General features: G+C 41.4%; 2 protein-coding genes across 3 annotated transcripts in view; one reads left to right on the top strand and one right to left on the bottom strand.

Moving 5' to 3' along the window:
- The window catches only part of LOC109472290 (F-box/WD repeat-containing protein 7-like), an 11,102-nt gene extending 5,087 nt beyond the window's left edge, over positions 1–6,015 (bottom strand). Inside the window, exons 1-7 of the mRNA XM_019771964.1 lie at positions 5,508–6,015; positions 4,367–4,545; positions 3,393–3,518; positions 2,652–2,800; positions 1,896–2,014; positions 1,306–1,457; positions 676–748 (exon numbers count right to left, since the gene is read on the bottom strand). Coding sequence (XP_019627523.1) covers positions 676–748; positions 1,306–1,457; positions 1,896–2,014; positions 2,652–2,800; positions 3,393–3,518; positions 4,367–4,545; positions 5,508–5,621 — 912 coding nt within the window. The 5' untranslated portion in view covers positions 5,622–6,015. The remainder of the gene's footprint in view (positions 1–675; positions 749–1,305; positions 1,458–1,895; positions 2,015–2,651; positions 2,801–3,392; positions 3,519–4,366; positions 4,546–5,507) is intronic.
- Positions 6,016–6,192: 177 nt separating this feature from the next.
- On the top strand, positions 6,193–15,910 carry LOC109472289 (UDP-GalNAc:beta-1,3-N-acetylgalactosaminyltransferase 2-like). Of its 2 annotated transcripts, none has more exons than XM_019771962.1 (14): positions 6,193–6,311; positions 6,627–6,732; positions 7,015–7,141; positions 7,923–8,023; positions 8,373–8,563; positions 8,883–8,978; positions 9,138–9,254; positions 12,554–12,644; positions 13,308–13,485; positions 14,036–14,114; positions 14,231–14,280; positions 14,547–14,706; positions 14,998–15,054; positions 15,373–15,910. In XM_019771962.1, exons 2-14 carry the CDS (start codon positions 6,636–6,638, stop codon positions 15,499–15,501), a joined length of 1,473 nt encoding a protein of 490 aa, XP_019627521.1. In that variant the 5' UTR covers positions 6,193–6,311; positions 6,627–6,635; the 3' UTR covers positions 15,502–15,910. The 2 variants fall into 2 exon arrangements, with proteins under 2 accessions (XP_019627521.1, XP_019627522.1); XM_019771963.1 differs by having other exon boundaries at positions 6,243–6,320.
- The last annotated feature ends 298 nt before the right edge of the window (positions 15,911–16,208 follow it).

Genomic DNA, 16,208 nt, shown 5'->3' with positions numbered 1-16,208 from the left:
GTGGGAAAAATCAGGTGTCCACAGCATTTGGGTCAGATAGCTGAGGAAGACTGAGTGATTCAGTCGAAAATTCCGGTGAGTCAAATTTTGAGTTGGAGAACCGTTTAACTTCTTCATAATGTAATTTACCAACTCAGATGAACTTTTATGCTGACACAGCACAGATCCTCAACTCAACACCTTTTAGAGTATACTAGTAACTGTAATGTGCATGGATCGACAACCTTTTTTCTGTACTGAGAACATTTAAGATTACATGCACCAGACAAAGTTTACCTGCACCATGTGGCATTTAGGAAGTATTGATCACACAGAAACCATCACCATTAGATTGTATTTTTTGTGTACTTCATATTTAAGTGCTAACAGTCAATGACAATCCACATGCACCAGCATGTATACATAAGCCCAGTATACAGATGAGTGCAGGTAGACATCAGAAATACCTGCACAGCTCCAATTTTACCTGCGCTAACCTGCATATACCCAGTACATGGACCAGTGCATGTTAGGTGCAGGTAGACATCAGAAATACCTGCACAGCTCCAATTTTACCTGCACTAACCTATATATGCAGGTGGTATTTCAACCCTGAGTATGCATCATGAGATTATTGACTTGCATTAAATAAAGGCTTTCAAGAACTGGATGCCAATAAAGGCTTCTTCGCTGTACCTGAATATCATCTGTGTGCCCTGTTAGGTTGTGGATGCACTTCCCTGATGACAAGGACCAGACTCTCACTGTCCTGTAGACATACAAACAACCTCAGTCATGGCAGTCCTAAACAAATACCGGGGGTACTAATCTATTTGAATTACGTATACACTTACATGTATGTTAAGAAGTACTTGTCAATATGGAAATTAAGTTGTCATCAATAACATTTACCAGCCATGATAAAAACTACAACCTCCAATTGATGCTTCAGCTTATTTCTTATGTTTTAGGCATTTTTATCAGGCTTCATTCTTTGTACTGGTATCTTTTTTTTGCCAGCCACCAGGGTGGCATATTGGATACTGCCTAGCCAATTTGATAACATTCATTTTTTCTCTATGGCAGCAAAATTTTGTGGTCTGAGGAAAATGGACATGTTCACGGAATTTAATTTCCACGGTGGCAGTAAGTGCAAGGAGGAGTGAAACACAAAATAATTTGATAACAGTAATGATAAGTTTGTGATAAAGAAGTGACCGTGAAAACCGTGAAAAGAAAAGTACCTTGAAAAATTCAGTAATTACAGTATTGCTACTATCTTGCAGCCACTGAAAGATCTGCTTGGAGATATCAATTGCTACATACCTGTCATTTGAAGCACTGACAAGGTTTGCCCCATCAAAGCAGAGGTGCTCGACCCCTGCTGTGTGACCTTGCATGACCTTCAGACACCGACCGCTGGACGCCTCGAACACCCTGATCACGCTGTCTGCACAGCTCGTCACCACGATGTTGTTCTGGGGAAGGTGAGGAAAGTTTGCTTCACGTTTTTGGGTCTGTTAGTCTAAGAATACGCTTTTGTCTGTCAATTCATGATGACAGACAGAACATAATAACTGTTGGCATTTGCAGTCTGTATAGCATATTTATCTTCTTAAACCATCAGATCTTGTAGGGAAATTCTATATACCGGTACAGCCACATATAGGCCTAGCCTGAGTGCAAAGATTGGCTGGTAGTGGATCTTGGGGTGCGGACAAAAGCTAAAAAGGCGGACACTCAGGCTAATATAGGCCAACTGTTGTTTTGTCAATTGCACATTTCCACTTGCAACTGCCATATAAATACCAATTACAGTGCTGACTTGTGACATCGTTTTTAGAATTCTGTTGACAAATTGGTAACAATAGTACATGGATGTGAGGGGTATGGGGGGTATGAGAAGTCAGACTTACCCTGAGTTGTATACCAGTGACAGAGTCTGTGTGTCCCTCCAGCTGGTTGATACACTTCCCAGTCGCCAGGTCCCACAACCGAACACAGTTGTCTCCCCCTCCACTCACTAGTAACTTGCCTGCAATGGAGGAAACATTGTGTCACATTCTCACTATGATGCAGTTACAAGCAATGAAGCGATTGACATAGATCTTACATCAGCAGTCAATGTAGGTTAGACATCCAGCTAGTGAGATACGAAAAGAAATTGTTGTTCAGGCAGCTGGATAGATATTGAAAACTCTCATGGATAGATTTTCAAGATCTATTCAGTTGCTTGAGTAACAATTTTCTTTTGCGAATATCTACCTATTGCTTATAAAAGTTAAGTCGCAACAAGTTGCAAGTACACGTTTTTACAATTTTGATACCTGTGCAAAAGTTGCACAGGTATATTCCTCAACCAATTTTTTAATTTCTTCTGTACTGACCCATCTACTAAAGGTAGACAGAACAGGAAAGCAATTATAACTAATACATGTATAAGGGTATACTGCTACTGTGCAAGGTGTAACTAGGAATTCAGTGTGATACAGCCTGCTGTTGCTGCACCGGAGCTGGTTTGTTACACTGAAGAGCAGTTATACTGGCCATACAGAAGATCTGTGATGTGATGTGTTGAAGGATGGTTATATCAGTTAATACCATGTCAAGCCGGTGTGTTACTCCGAAGGGCAGTTATACCGGCTATACAGATACCAGAGACAGACACTGACCATCACAGTCTATACAGTTGACCCTGCCGTCGTGGCCCCTGAGTGCAGGCATGACGGTGTACTTCCCCGTGGCCCAGTTCTTGTTGAGGTGGTGCGCCCGGATGTACACGTCCTTCCAGCGGCAGAGCGGGGACAGGGAGATGACGTCGCTGTGGATGAAAGAACTTTATTGCTCGACAGTTGTACGTCATGGTACAATGTATGGCAACCATGACAATGTGAACAATAGAGTCAAGTATGAACAATATACGGCATATGACATGATGTGCGCTAGGCGTTGCTATCTGTTACAATACTTTCTCTCTTTTGTAATAAGAGAGAAATATATATATATATATATATTGGCCTAAGTACGTAGATATGGAGTCAGGGCATGACATAAGTAGATTGAAAATATCTTTGGGAAGGGTTTACTAGCTTTACATGTGATCATGTTCGGTAATTTTTGTCTATCTAAAGTAGGCAGGACAGGTCATTATGAAATGATACTAATCTTTAACACTGTCTTGACAAGAGGGACATTGTCTCTGGTTAGTTTTGTTGTAGCCCCTGCAACTGATGTTTTCAGGGGGACAGACTGTAGTGTCACTCACATGTGGGTTCTGTAACAGTTATAGCCCCTGCAGCTGCATGTAGTGTTTGTGTTGGTGTTATTGTCCCTAGCTGCTTTGCCTCTATTTTTCCACTAGACATTGAGTCTTGGCGCCTTTCCCTACTTGATAGGCATATTACTATACCGACCTGTTGACGGGCGTGAAGCGCGGGGAGGTACGGGAGGTGGCCGTGGGGCTGCTGCACGACTCCTCACGCGACAGGTCCTCGTTAAACCCAAAATGTTCCCACCTCTTCAACTTGCACAGTCTCTGCCTGCATCAAGAAGAAATGTTGAGGTTGAATTACAGCAGAAAATATTGAAAATACTACTGTTTACCAACACTAGATTAAATGCAAGGAAGCTCTCTATTATAGAAAGCCTCCAGCCATTAAATCTATCCCTGCTACTAGAAACTCAAAGTGTTGAGTTATTCAATTGCTTAAACCGCGGCCGAAACTATAAAAGGGGCTCTCTCATTGGCTGAAGGCTCAGTGCGGGTTTTTTTAGAACTGGTCTTAGAACAGCGTTCAGTACGGCTCCTACATTATCGTGTCTAACTGGTTACTGCATGACTTATTTCGCTCAGATTTTGTCAGGGAGGCGTCTGAAGTGTTAGTGATCACATAAACATCAAGAGATTTCAATGTCATGGAAATATATTTGAAAAACATGCCAATATACACAGTTCATACTGTTTCAACCGCTAGGAGCTAGCGGAATCCCGCGGTTTAAAAGATTCCATAACTATCTGGGGTATAGAACACCAGAGACAAAAGGACAGTGGTATTTCATTTTTCATATGTATTCTATCTGGTATTTTTAGGTCATCAACCTACAACACAAAAGTTCACAAATGCTTTAACATCACACACAGCGACCATTCCATGGCCATGTAACGACCACTGCAGTCGATAGAATGGAAATACCCAAAACAGTTAAAAAGAGTTAGAATGATCTTCAATGTTGACAATAATCAAGAGTGAAGATTCCAAATACTTCACGCTTCACATATTCGTTGCCATTTTCAGCAATACCGGTACAAAAAAACCCACACCAAACACGGACACAGTATTACAAGTAACAGAACATTGAGACCTATGAAACAGTTAGAAAGGGTTACCATAATCCCTCGTTGTTGGTTTTTTCCCTCCAGAGTCTGCTGACGCAGGCGGCACGGGACATCTCTACTCCGTCCAGGTAGGAGAAGATCCTCTCTGTCAGCTCCCGCGGCAGGTGGGCCACAAAATCCACTGCCAGCAGGGTCTTCAGCTCAGCATATACAAACCTCAGCTGCAGGGGCTACATGTACAACAAAACTCACTTCAGCTCCACATACACAAACCTCAGCTGCAGGGGCTACATGTATGTAACAAAACTCACTTCAGCTCCACATACATGCACAAACCTCAGCTGCAGGGGCTACATGTACAACAAAACTCACTTCAGCTCAGCATACACAAACCTCAGCTGCAGGGGCTACATGTACAACAAAACTCACTTCAGCTCAGCATACACAAACCTCAGCTGCAGGGGCTACATGTACAACAAAACTCACTTCAGCTCAGCGTACACAAACCTCAGCTGCAGGGGCTACATGTACAACAAAACTCACTTCAGCTCCACATACACAAACCTCAGCCGCAGGGGCTACATGTACAACAAAACTCACTTCAGCTCAGCGTACACAAACCTCAGCTGCAGGGGCTACATGAATGTAACAAAACTCACTTCAGCTGCAGGGGCTACAACAAAACTTGCAACTCTAAATCTAAATTCCTGCTTCCTGTTTTGAGTTACTTGTAGTTGTTTCAAGCCTTGAAACCTACATTTGGGTACTTGGTTATACTGAGCCAGAACTAATAACATATTACTAGTATATGCTCTCCCGGGATCCCCACTTCTGCTGATATAAAGCAAGATAATGTTATAACTTATAGAGATCTAGACTATGTACAGTTTTACAAAGAAGAAGTAACATTCATGTTCAGAGTTCATACTTCTCGAACACGCCTTAAATTTATGTGTGATGCAAAATACACAAGAAGCTGTGAAATATAAAATGTAGATCATGATTTGACCTACGGGTATATGTCTGGTACAACAATTTCAAATTCTATCAGATCTGTGCAGTGACATAATTATTTCTCTCCCAACATACATAGTAGACTACTGGGGTCTATTGCACATTACTAATCACGTACACAGCACATGGACACAAACTTGATGTTCTAGACTTCCGAAGAAAGATGCTCGCCCCTCACCTGGCACTTCAGAAGTATTTGCCGCAGCACGACGTTCTGTTCCTCCGGCGTGAAAGCCTCGAAGGCCGCGACGACGTTGTTCGCCAGGGCCTCTCGGTCCGCAAACATGCTCATCGTGGAATATACGGTTGTGATTTCTTGACCCAAAATAGTCTCCGAAATCGGAAGAGTTTTCTCATAGTTGTGTCACTGCTACTGTCGTGAACATTGTGGTGCATCCTGTTGTAAGCGGTTGTTTCCAGATCTGAATGCTAGGACTACTGCAGCAGTCTCAGGTACATGCAAGTCACAGCTGGGAGCCCCTCCCACCTTCAACTCGACTGCCTTTACATCCAAAATTATGTGAATATAGCACACAGAAACAACAGATTAGGACTCCCTATATTCACGCGACTCCAGAGTAAACTCCAGTGAGGTTATAAGTCTTCTGATCGATGCTGAAGCCGCGAAAAGCCAAGAAGACAACTGTTCCCATAAAGATTTCAGCCAAATTCCGCCATCTTGGAGATTAGAATCAACCACTGAAGATTTTATGGGGGCGAAAATTTATGACCTAACATTATACGAAGTTAAGAAACAAATAAAACAAAACAAATTAAACATTTTATATTGGAATAATATTCAGCTTGAGTTTTTATTAGTCGTTATTACAGTACGGGTGTATTTGGCACACTGTGATTTTGATATAATTCACAGTGGGCTAGTCCAACTTCCTGTACGTGCAATATTACAGGTCAACACTAGGGGGCGCCCCTGGTGAAAACAGTTTGCAGATGATAATGGCGAGAAGATAACGAAAATAAGGTACGTAGTGTACGTATCAGCTTATATGACAGCCTTTTGTCTCAGGTGTCAAGACAATGGAGTTCGGCGATAAATCCACATGACAAAATCAGCTGTTCCCATATTCCATATTTATCAGAACAAACAAATGCAAGAAATCACAACTTTCCCATCTGTCCCTTCCAATAAATTTCCTTCTGGAGACAGGATGCAGGGATTGATGCAGAAGAGGAATGTGCAGGGTACAGAGATGTCCTTTACATACCATAGCATCCTTCACCAGTCCATGTTTATGTGTGTTAATGTTGTTATTCATGTTTGTGTGTGTTACTGTAGGTACCACAGATGGAGTGGTGGAGATGGGGAGCTGTGCTGGCAGCAGTCGTCTCTCTAAGTCTGTGGAGGGACCTGATCCTTGCCTCCCTTGGACTCTCGTCTGTCGGTAAGTCACAAATACAAGACATATGACATATGAGATATGACACATTCATTTCTTTATCTTTTGTTTTGGGTAAATGTTAGGTGTACATGTGTTTCTTTTACTGTTTACATGTATGTTTTTGCCTTGCATAATTTGTCCTTTTTTGAACCCTGTAAGATTTAAGCCATTATGCTAAAAAGTATCAGAATTAAGAGCGTAAAGAGCTAATAATAAGTAGGTAATGATATAAATGTTTTTGTATATCTTCATAAATCCTTACACCAAGTTTCATTTTCTCACCAGATGAGGCCAAGCCAGAGTATGACATTGTTATTGGCATCCTCTCAGCCAGGGAGAATTTTGAACAGCGTCGGGCTCTACGAGCAACATGGGTGGGCTACATACAACAGCATCCAGACTACAGCAGGAGGTATCAAACATAAAATTAAAAAAAACTACTTACACTGCTTTAACCTTTACCCTGCTGTCTAACCAGGCGTTATACGTTTGGTGCCTGGTGGCTACCTTCAATAGTAGCAGTGGTCGAAATACTTTTTTTCAGTGCTCTGCAATATTGCAGAAGAGTCAAAATTTTGTTCTGCAATTTGGAAATACTTTCTGCAAATACACAAGCCTCTATACTACAATCTTGCAAGTTTATAACTATAAAGCATGAACTATTGATTGATATGCAAATTAGTGAAGACAAATTGTTGGAAGTCCAAAAGGAAACAAAAGTTGATGTAAATTAGTGAAGAAGCTCCTGTTGTTTCAGAACAGTGCCAATTTTTCCTGCTGCAAAATTGCAGATTGTATAAATTTTTCTTCTGCAATCTTGAAAATCTATCTGCAGATTGCAGACTGCAGACAGGTATTTCGAACACTGAGTAGGCTAAAAGTTAAACATCATCCTTTTAGATTATATTGCCTACAGCTTTTGCAGTTAATGTGGTCTTTCAAATAAATGATTCATTGTATTTCTCTGAATATGTCTTTGAAAATTGCAGCATGCATTGAAGATATTTTGATCATTTACCATTAGGATCAAACATGCATGCATTTTGAAGGCTGGTTTTGTAGTTTTGTTTTTCTTATAGTAAGTTATACTGAAGATCAATATGTACTTCATGAATTATCCCTCTGTAGCAATGTAGTCTCCTTGATGAGTTTTGAAGCTGTGCTGACTGACTTTATATCTGTTGTTTCTGCAGGATTCTGGTGAATTTTATTGTAGGGAGCGAACCCTGCCCAGTCCCACCTCCTGACAGACTGGACCCCTTCACCTGCCAGAAACTGGTCTTGTCAGAATCAAGTCAGTTTTACTGCTGTACTACAGTATATGTAATAAACATTCAAATGATATGGCTAAGAAGAGCTCTGACATATGGATAGCAAAAAATAAAATCAATATTTGATCATACTTTTAACAATTGAAATATTACCACCCTTCTAGTGGAGTAAGTTAGCAATTTGTGCTCTTGCTTGACAACAGTTTGTAGGGTTTTATCATTTAGGGCAGAAAGATTAAATGGCTTTCCTGTATCAATAGTAAGAATATTACATGTACATATACTAGTAATAGCTCAGACAAAATATAACAACTGTAATACTCGTTGCATTTGGAGTCCCTTTATTTTTACTGAAACTTGTCCCTCACTCAGTATGTGCAGGAGAGGTGGTGGCCCTCGGCCTGGCCTCCCAGAACTCTCTCCCCAGCAGCCAGCGGCAGACAGGGCCGGTGGAGACCCACTTCTCCGTCCAACACCCTGTGGTCATCACAAAACTGGGTGTGCTGGGAGGGGATATAACCGGTGAGGGTGTCAGAGTCAGGCTGGTCGACTCGGCTGCCAAGGTGAGAAAGGCACTACGTTCTTAGTCTGGTAAGGTCTTCTTTGGAACTTCTTTAAAACTCAATACAAACCTCAGCATCTATGTGCAAGCATGTCTAACCCTTGCAAGAGGGGACTAAAAGACATGAAGATAGTGTCAGAGGTCAACTTATATTCATAGTCCAGTGTTCTCTCCTTTGGCACTTCTTGAATATTCAATAAGCATTTCTTTAAGCATCCGTATGCATCCATGAGAATCAACATACAATAAACCAGATAGTAAGAGTGTGTCTCAGTGAAGTTGTGGACTAAAATGTCTAAAATCTTATTTCCTTCCTCCAGGAGGACTTACTAAGTGTTAATTTCACATCAGATGACCCAGGACTTCACACAGGGGGCAACATGTTTAAAGCTGTGCAAAATTATGTTTTGCCAAAGGTGGGAGACCTTTCTACTGTTCAATTCTTCTTTATCTTACTCAAGATGATTTAATCAAGATGGTTCTTGTTTGCTTGTCAGATTTTGCTCTGCAAATGTCTCTGTAGATGTTTGTTTTGTTGGTACTACTCTTTAACTGTTGTGCTTCTGCCATGACAGGGTTTCCAGGGGACCATAACTGTTGAGAGCCTGGCACCAGATGATGTATTATTGGAAACATTTCCTTTGGATCAGTTACAGCTTAACAACAAAGGAGGAGTACTTCAACTCACAAAGGTAATGAATTAGACTATGTTAAATACTGTAACAATTCACCAATTTCACACTTCCCATAATGAACTAGAGGTCGGAGATCTCATGTCTTCGTCAGAGGTACATCGTTCTAGAGAAATTAACATGCGTATTCTTCACTCTTTTTAATAATCAATTTGGTCTAAAGAACAAAAGAATCTCTGTACTATTTTTATGGTACAGAACACCCTGAAACGGTTTGCCGCAGATTATACAGATGCGTCGTCACCCGTGTTAGCCACCCCCCCTACGTTACTTGAGTTTGGACTGTTACTGGAAAAAAAAACGTTCAAGAAATTCTTACTGTGTTGAAAGTGTCACGACAGCACCGCAAAATATAATAAGAGAAGATGTTATTAAGGAAAGAATCAGCACAGGGTGACTACTGCTGTTTTGTTAATTTGTCTTTATGACAAATAGAAGACTTGTTTCTTGTGTTCTTTGTGTCCTAACATTTGTACTTCTACAGTTAGTATATTCCAAATCTAGGCATCTCGTTTTTCGGCCCTTCGTGTTTTATTGCGCGCTTGCCTTAAATTTAAGGTAATTACATTTAAGGTCTCCAGTGGACGTCATCCATAGCAATTACTTGGTGTGGCCGTAGAAAATAACCTGACATATGTCCAACCTATCCTCCCCCTGCTGAAGTTATAGTACAATCCCTCAATGTAACGTCATTTGATCCCATCCCATTATGGGGTTACCCGGCTATATCCAGCTGTCGGCTGTCTCCAAGCAGATGTAGGTGGGGGATTTCTAAACACAAAAGGTCCTATTACGGGGACATAACTACCTCCACGACTCTCATCTTTGGACTCAATCTTGGAGACCACGACAGTAACATGCCTATCAAATTTCATTAACTTCCATCCACACATACAAAAGTTATCCTGCTCACAAGAAAAATTAACAAAATGCCCCCTGTAGTCACAACGAAACCCCCCACGAAGCTCAGTAACGAACTTAACCTTAGTCTCGACAATAGTAAGCACCACACCAAGAATTATAATCAACATTTTACAAATACTTGAGTTATCTTGCTAACAAGCCACAAACACAAAAGGTGCACTAACGTGACGCACGGACCCCCCACGAAGCCGAAACTTGTACTTGACTTCGGCCTCAACAGTGGTAATCTGTCTGCCAAAAATCATGGACGTCAAATCATGCCTTCCAGAGTTATATTGCAAAATCCGCAGTTCCCCACACTCCGGCGAGACAATTTCATAGTCCTTCTGACGAAGACAATGAATGAAAGACCTTTATTGTACGCTTGTGCTCTAACGAGCTAAGTACAGGTCATGGGTAAACAGGGAAAAGAAAACAGTAATGACACTTGTAAAGATCGCGGATATGGATGGGATATGTCGTAAGAAGGGATATACGTAATGCGACCGTGCGAGTAGGAGAGTCTTCGGTAGAAGGTAGAACGATAGAAGATATATCATTTTCTCTAATTCCAACAAAAAATGCATTATTATGGTATGCGCTTTATACTAGATAAATAATTTAAAGTGATAGTTCACCAGTTTGTCGAAAGAACTTGTTGGAAATATTACATCGAGGAAGGGGGTGGGGGTGGTCTTACGTCACGTCCGTGATCTTTACTAGGCATTATGGGAAGTGTGAAATTGGTGAATAGTGTTATAGGTGTACTATGTGTACAAGATGATACAGATGTGTACAGGGACAGGTAAAATCATCATCATCATCATCATGTCGGGAGTTGTAGTTCCCGGTCCCAAACCCTCTCTCGCCAGTCCACTTTGTCCGTCATGGCGCTCGCCAGGAACTCCTTTGGAAGACCCACATCAGCAGCCAGCAGGTCTATGTACGTCATACGAGGACGCCCAGGTTTAGAATGCCCTTGTTTGGGCTCCCACAGGATCAGTTCACTAGCTAGCTCAGCCTTATTTCTGTAGACATGTCCTGCGAAACCTGTTCTCCGCTGTCTGATAAGCTCAGACACAGCTGGAATGTCTCCGTAGAGCTCCTCCTTAGTAGGATGTTGCTGCCATGTCTTGTTCAATACTGCACGTAGCATCCGTGTGTAAGTTCCATCTAGCCTTTTTTCCAGCTTCTTTGTCAAAGTCCATGTTGGTGACCCATACAGCAGTACTGACTCTACCACCGCTCTAAAGAAGTTTCTTTTCGTGTTGTCAGGTAGAGAAGATTTCCATATTTCCCTCAGTTCTTGTAGCGCACTCCATGCTTTTGCTATACGGATTAGCACATCTTTTTCTGTGGATGAGATATCGCTTCCCAGGTAGCTAAACTGTTTTACTTCTTTTAATCGGGTTCCATTCAGGGTGCTGATCATGCCACTCTGGTTGAAGCAAATGAATTCAGTTTTCTTGGCATTTACATAGAGGCCAATCCCAGAGGCTGCCTCTTCTAGTGCATGCAGCAGTCTCTCTGCACCAGAGATCCAGTCAGCCAGTAGTGCAAGATCGTCCGCGTAGTCCGCGTCCGTGATCTTTTTGGCGGGGTGTCTTCTACTTCTTGCTGTTTGTAGGGTGAAGCCATAGACAGCATGGAGGTCTACAGAAGTGCGCAAAACATAGTCTAGGGCTATAATGAACAGAAAAGGAGCCAGGGTGTCTCCTTGTAACACTCCTGCTTGTATGGTAAAGAAATCTGTATCACCATCCGGCGAGCGCACCATCGATCTGGTCAGCTTGTACATCATCATGACAGCGTTAATCGTTTCATCTGGAATACCGTACGCTCCCAGTATCTCTGCCATTTTTCCCCTATGTAAAGAATCGAAAGCTTTTGAGAAGTCTACGAACAGCAGAACTGCTTCAAGATTCTTTGCTTTCACCCCTTCTATAATTCTCCTCACTGTCAAGATCTGCCCTAGTGTTGACCTATGTTGCCTGAAACCATTTTGATTGGCACGCAGCACTTTTTCCATTACAGGTTGTATACGATTTCGAAGCATGGTGTTGTATATTTTTGCTGCGGTAGGCATGAGTGTGATGCCCCTATAGTTGGACGCAAGTGACAGGTCCCCTTTCTTTGGGAAAGGTAGAATACATCCTTCTGTCCATCCTTTGATCAAACTTTGCTTGTACATGCCGTTGCAACACATTAGTAGGATATAGAAGGATATTAGGGACAGGTAAAAACTACTGGCTAAAGTATACTTTCTTGTCTCAGAAAACCTATGCAGTGGATAGGAGTCTCAAGCAATGGTACCTGCATGTATGACTGCTGAAAATATGGCAAATATAATGATGCTTACAGATAGAAATAACAGCTGACATGTTGAATGGTTTCAGACCGTTGGCTTCATGCCTGAGTCAGGGTATCTTCCTCACCACACCAACATCCAGCAGCATACAGCAGCTACGTTCATGTACAGAGTCTATGGTAAGATTCACAACTTTATTACACAGTCATTTATAATGTTTTATTACTGTGATGCATGTGCTATTGCTCTTCTTCTTCACCAAATGCAAGTTGATTTATACTGGAACTGTTAGCAGTTAAGACTTGGTCAGATGCAATAGTGTGAGGAGTGTGGCAAGTTATTCAGCAAGTAGTCAAACCTCACATATAGCGAACATAGTACGGGTAGTAGTATAAGTTGATTGAACAGTAGTTATTCCTTCACTTTTCTGTCTTTGACACTGTTGTTGTTCGGGTATAGAATTTTCTTCTTACACAACCAGTAAGGTTCTCACCTGCTTACGTTTCGATGTCTATCAGACACCTTCCTCAGAGCTTCTATACCCTAAGTATCTTCCAACCTGATGAAATTATTTACGGAGACTGTTGTTGTTCGTCCATCGTTCTCGACGTTGACCGAGACGTCACATCAGGTTCTGTGTGTCCGGCTGTGGCTCACCAGTCCTATACGGGCTTTGAAGGCCCTGACAAAGCCGGGCACAGGCGGGTTACAACTCTGAATGCACCTTTGTTTAGAACCTCTGCAGTCCTGGTTTGCTCATAGACACTACTGTAGATTCAAATAGCCTTCTAGAATAATTCTTCAAATAAAACTGTCTAATCAGTCATGTATTCTACATATAGAGCCTGAGTTCCTGGAGCAGGCCTCTCAGGAGCTCCGTGCCAAAGACTGGTCAGGAAAGCTTGGTGCAGAGCAGAAACGTCTGGAGAGGGAGGTGGAACAGTATGGGGACATCCTCCTGGTGCAGGGGGTGGAGGTCTACAGAAACTTACCAAGGAAAATACTGGAGTTTTACAAATGGTAGGAATACAGTAAGGTTACTGGCACAATGAAGGTTACTGGCACAACGCCATAAAAAGAAATTTTTCATAAATTGCTCAAAGGCAGAGTGTGGTAGCCTAGTGGGATATTTTTATTGGGAATGCAAAAACTTAAGTAGATATTACATGTATACAGGGGTTTTTCTAAACAGGGGAATAAGGGAGCTGCTCCCTCATGTAACCAGCCTGCTCCCTCATGCCAATTTTCAAATTGAACCCTAAAGTGGCTACTTACACACCATGTAGTCTTTCTCAAAATGATCTTTTTCCAGTTAAGATGTAAAACAATACAACAATGCATTCTAGCACTACAAACTGTGTTACTCTTATTAAAAAATGCCCCCTCGGTCACTTCGTTCCCTGCCATGCTTGTGATCTGCTCCCTCATGCTAAGTTTTTATATACTGTGTACAAAACAAACATTCATTATCCACCAGTCTATGATTTTATTCACATTGACACTCCATGTAAAACAAGGTTTCCATTTCCATAATGATTCTGAGTGGCTCGGATTGTCTTTCCTGTTATAGGGTCACAGAAAATGTGAGGTTCAACTTTACCTTGAAAACTGATGATGACTGTTTTATTGATATGGACAAAATAGCAACGGTGAGTAAGATTACTTATGATTTTTATTTTGTCGTGCATTTCTACCTGATTGCAAGGCTCCAATGTTGTGTGCTTCATATTTCTAACAATGTTCTCGTTTGTATGATTACATACAGGAGATTGAGAATCTCAAGCTTCGTGAAAAAAGCAAAGTATGGTGGAGTAGGTAAGTTTGTCTCTACTTTGATGTATAATGATGATAATGTCTCTGCTTCAACATATCGATATGGCTGAATTCACCTTAATTCCACAAATATTGTGTCCCCAACAAATGTTCTGACTAGCTCTCATATTTGTCAACATTTTGAAAATGCTAATCTCCAATCATTGGTTGAACGATGCCTCAAGAAAAAGATATCATTATGCCTGTATTGTTCACTGTTTAAACTAACTACTAGTATGTAATTTTGCACCGTACATGTATGTCCCCAGGTTTCGTAGTGGCTGGGCTGTGGAGCACCATGGCAAGTGGGGGGAGCAGGACTACACCAGCCCTGTCTACCCTGCCTTCGCCTGTGGAGCAGGCAACATCCTGTCAGCTGACCTGGTCTCCTGGTTAGCCAAGAACACACACCAGCTCAGACCGTATCAGGTGAAATATAAAATATACCAGCTCGTAGGTTTAAGAAGGGTAGACATCCAGGTAAACAATATTCAAAGATAATTCAAAGTTCTTCTGCCAAATAGATTACAGAGATTACTTCAGGATGACATCCATCACTCTTCCTCAGTGTCACTAAAGAGCATGACTAGTGTCAACTCTTGTGTAGATTGTCTTCTGTGTGTCTGTGTATTTTTACATTCTGTCATTACATACCACAGAGGTGATTAGAAGAATGTATGTTCAGAAGTTTCTTATTTAACTGGAATTTCCTTTCTCTAGGGAGAAGATGTCTCCTTGGGAATCTGGCTGGCTGCACTTGGACCAAATCTTATATCTGTATGTATATCAGTAATCTGTATCATTTATGTGTGCTAATTTTTGTCTTTTCTTGTATTTTATTATTTATTGCATGAATGCAGCATAATTGATGATTGCTTTAATGCACAAGAAAAAAAGTTAATCAAGTAATTGGGTAGATTTTGAAAACTGTCAGTAGCCTCCACTACCTGAAACAACAGTTTTCAAAATCTATCCAGTTGCTTGAGTAACTTTTTTCTTTCGTATTTCATTACCTGAATGTCTAAGTTTCCTCGACATATTACTTCCATTGTCGAGAACCCTAAAAACAGAATGCCATGTCCTTTTGTACCCCAGGACCATTCCTGGCAGTGTGAGGAAGGTTGTACAGCAGGGATGTACTCTTCCCCTGAGCTGCAGCCCACACAGCTGATGACCCTGTGGAGTAACCTGCAGAAGTGTGGGAGTGCCTGCCAGTGTTCATGATGTACCACTTTGTCCATCCAGCGGGCAAAAGAAAGGCTTGGCATGTAACGTTACATATGAAAAATCAGACGTTCAGTGGAGAAAAGTCCATTCCTAGCTGTATGAGGTCAAGGTTGTACTACCAGTAATCGGATCTTCCAGTGTCTGCAAAAGACAGTATCCATTAGCTGTATGCAGGCAAACTGGACCTTCTATGACTGGCCAACTCCCCCAGCCAGCTACATTCTTTTTAGTCCAGTTTCTATTATAATATTCACCCCGCAATGGAGTCTGGTAGAGACTAGGAAATGTTCGTCCATGAAGTACACCAATCCATCCATCCATCCATGCAAGGAAAACATCACAGTGTGCAATGTATATAGTGTTATGTATTGTAACTCCAGAATGGAGAAATAAACAATTTCTAAAAGTCATCTAGTTCATTATGTTTTATCATGCATGATGTCTATCATCTATCAATGATCTATGTCTATGAAAACTGCAAAGAAATCATGCCACCTTATCCTTGAAAATAATAAAGGGCAATATTTGAAATCAGGAAGGTGAAACAGGTAAATTATGTGGATATACCCAAGAACCTCCTCCTTCATGGATACACCTATAAGCCAGAATGTTCACCTCTGATGGAAAAGGTACTCTCCAAGCAGAGGTTTGGGTTTTGGGGGTATTTTTAGCGTGTTTTTAGGCTTTTTTATCGGGGTTTCTCT

The sequence above is a fragment of the Branchiostoma belcheri genome, unplaced genomic scaffold (assembly GCF_001625305.1).
Source record: "Branchiostoma belcheri isolate BF01 breed outbred unplaced genomic scaffold, Haploidv18h27 scaffold27, whole genome shotgun sequence".
NCBI classification, from domain to species: Eukaryota; Metazoa; Chordata; class Leptocardii; order Amphioxiformes; family Branchiostomatidae; genus Branchiostoma; species Branchiostoma belcheri.
The sequence above is the reverse complement of the archived record's forward strand: the minus strand, read 5'-3'. Positions and strand labels throughout refer to the sequence as shown.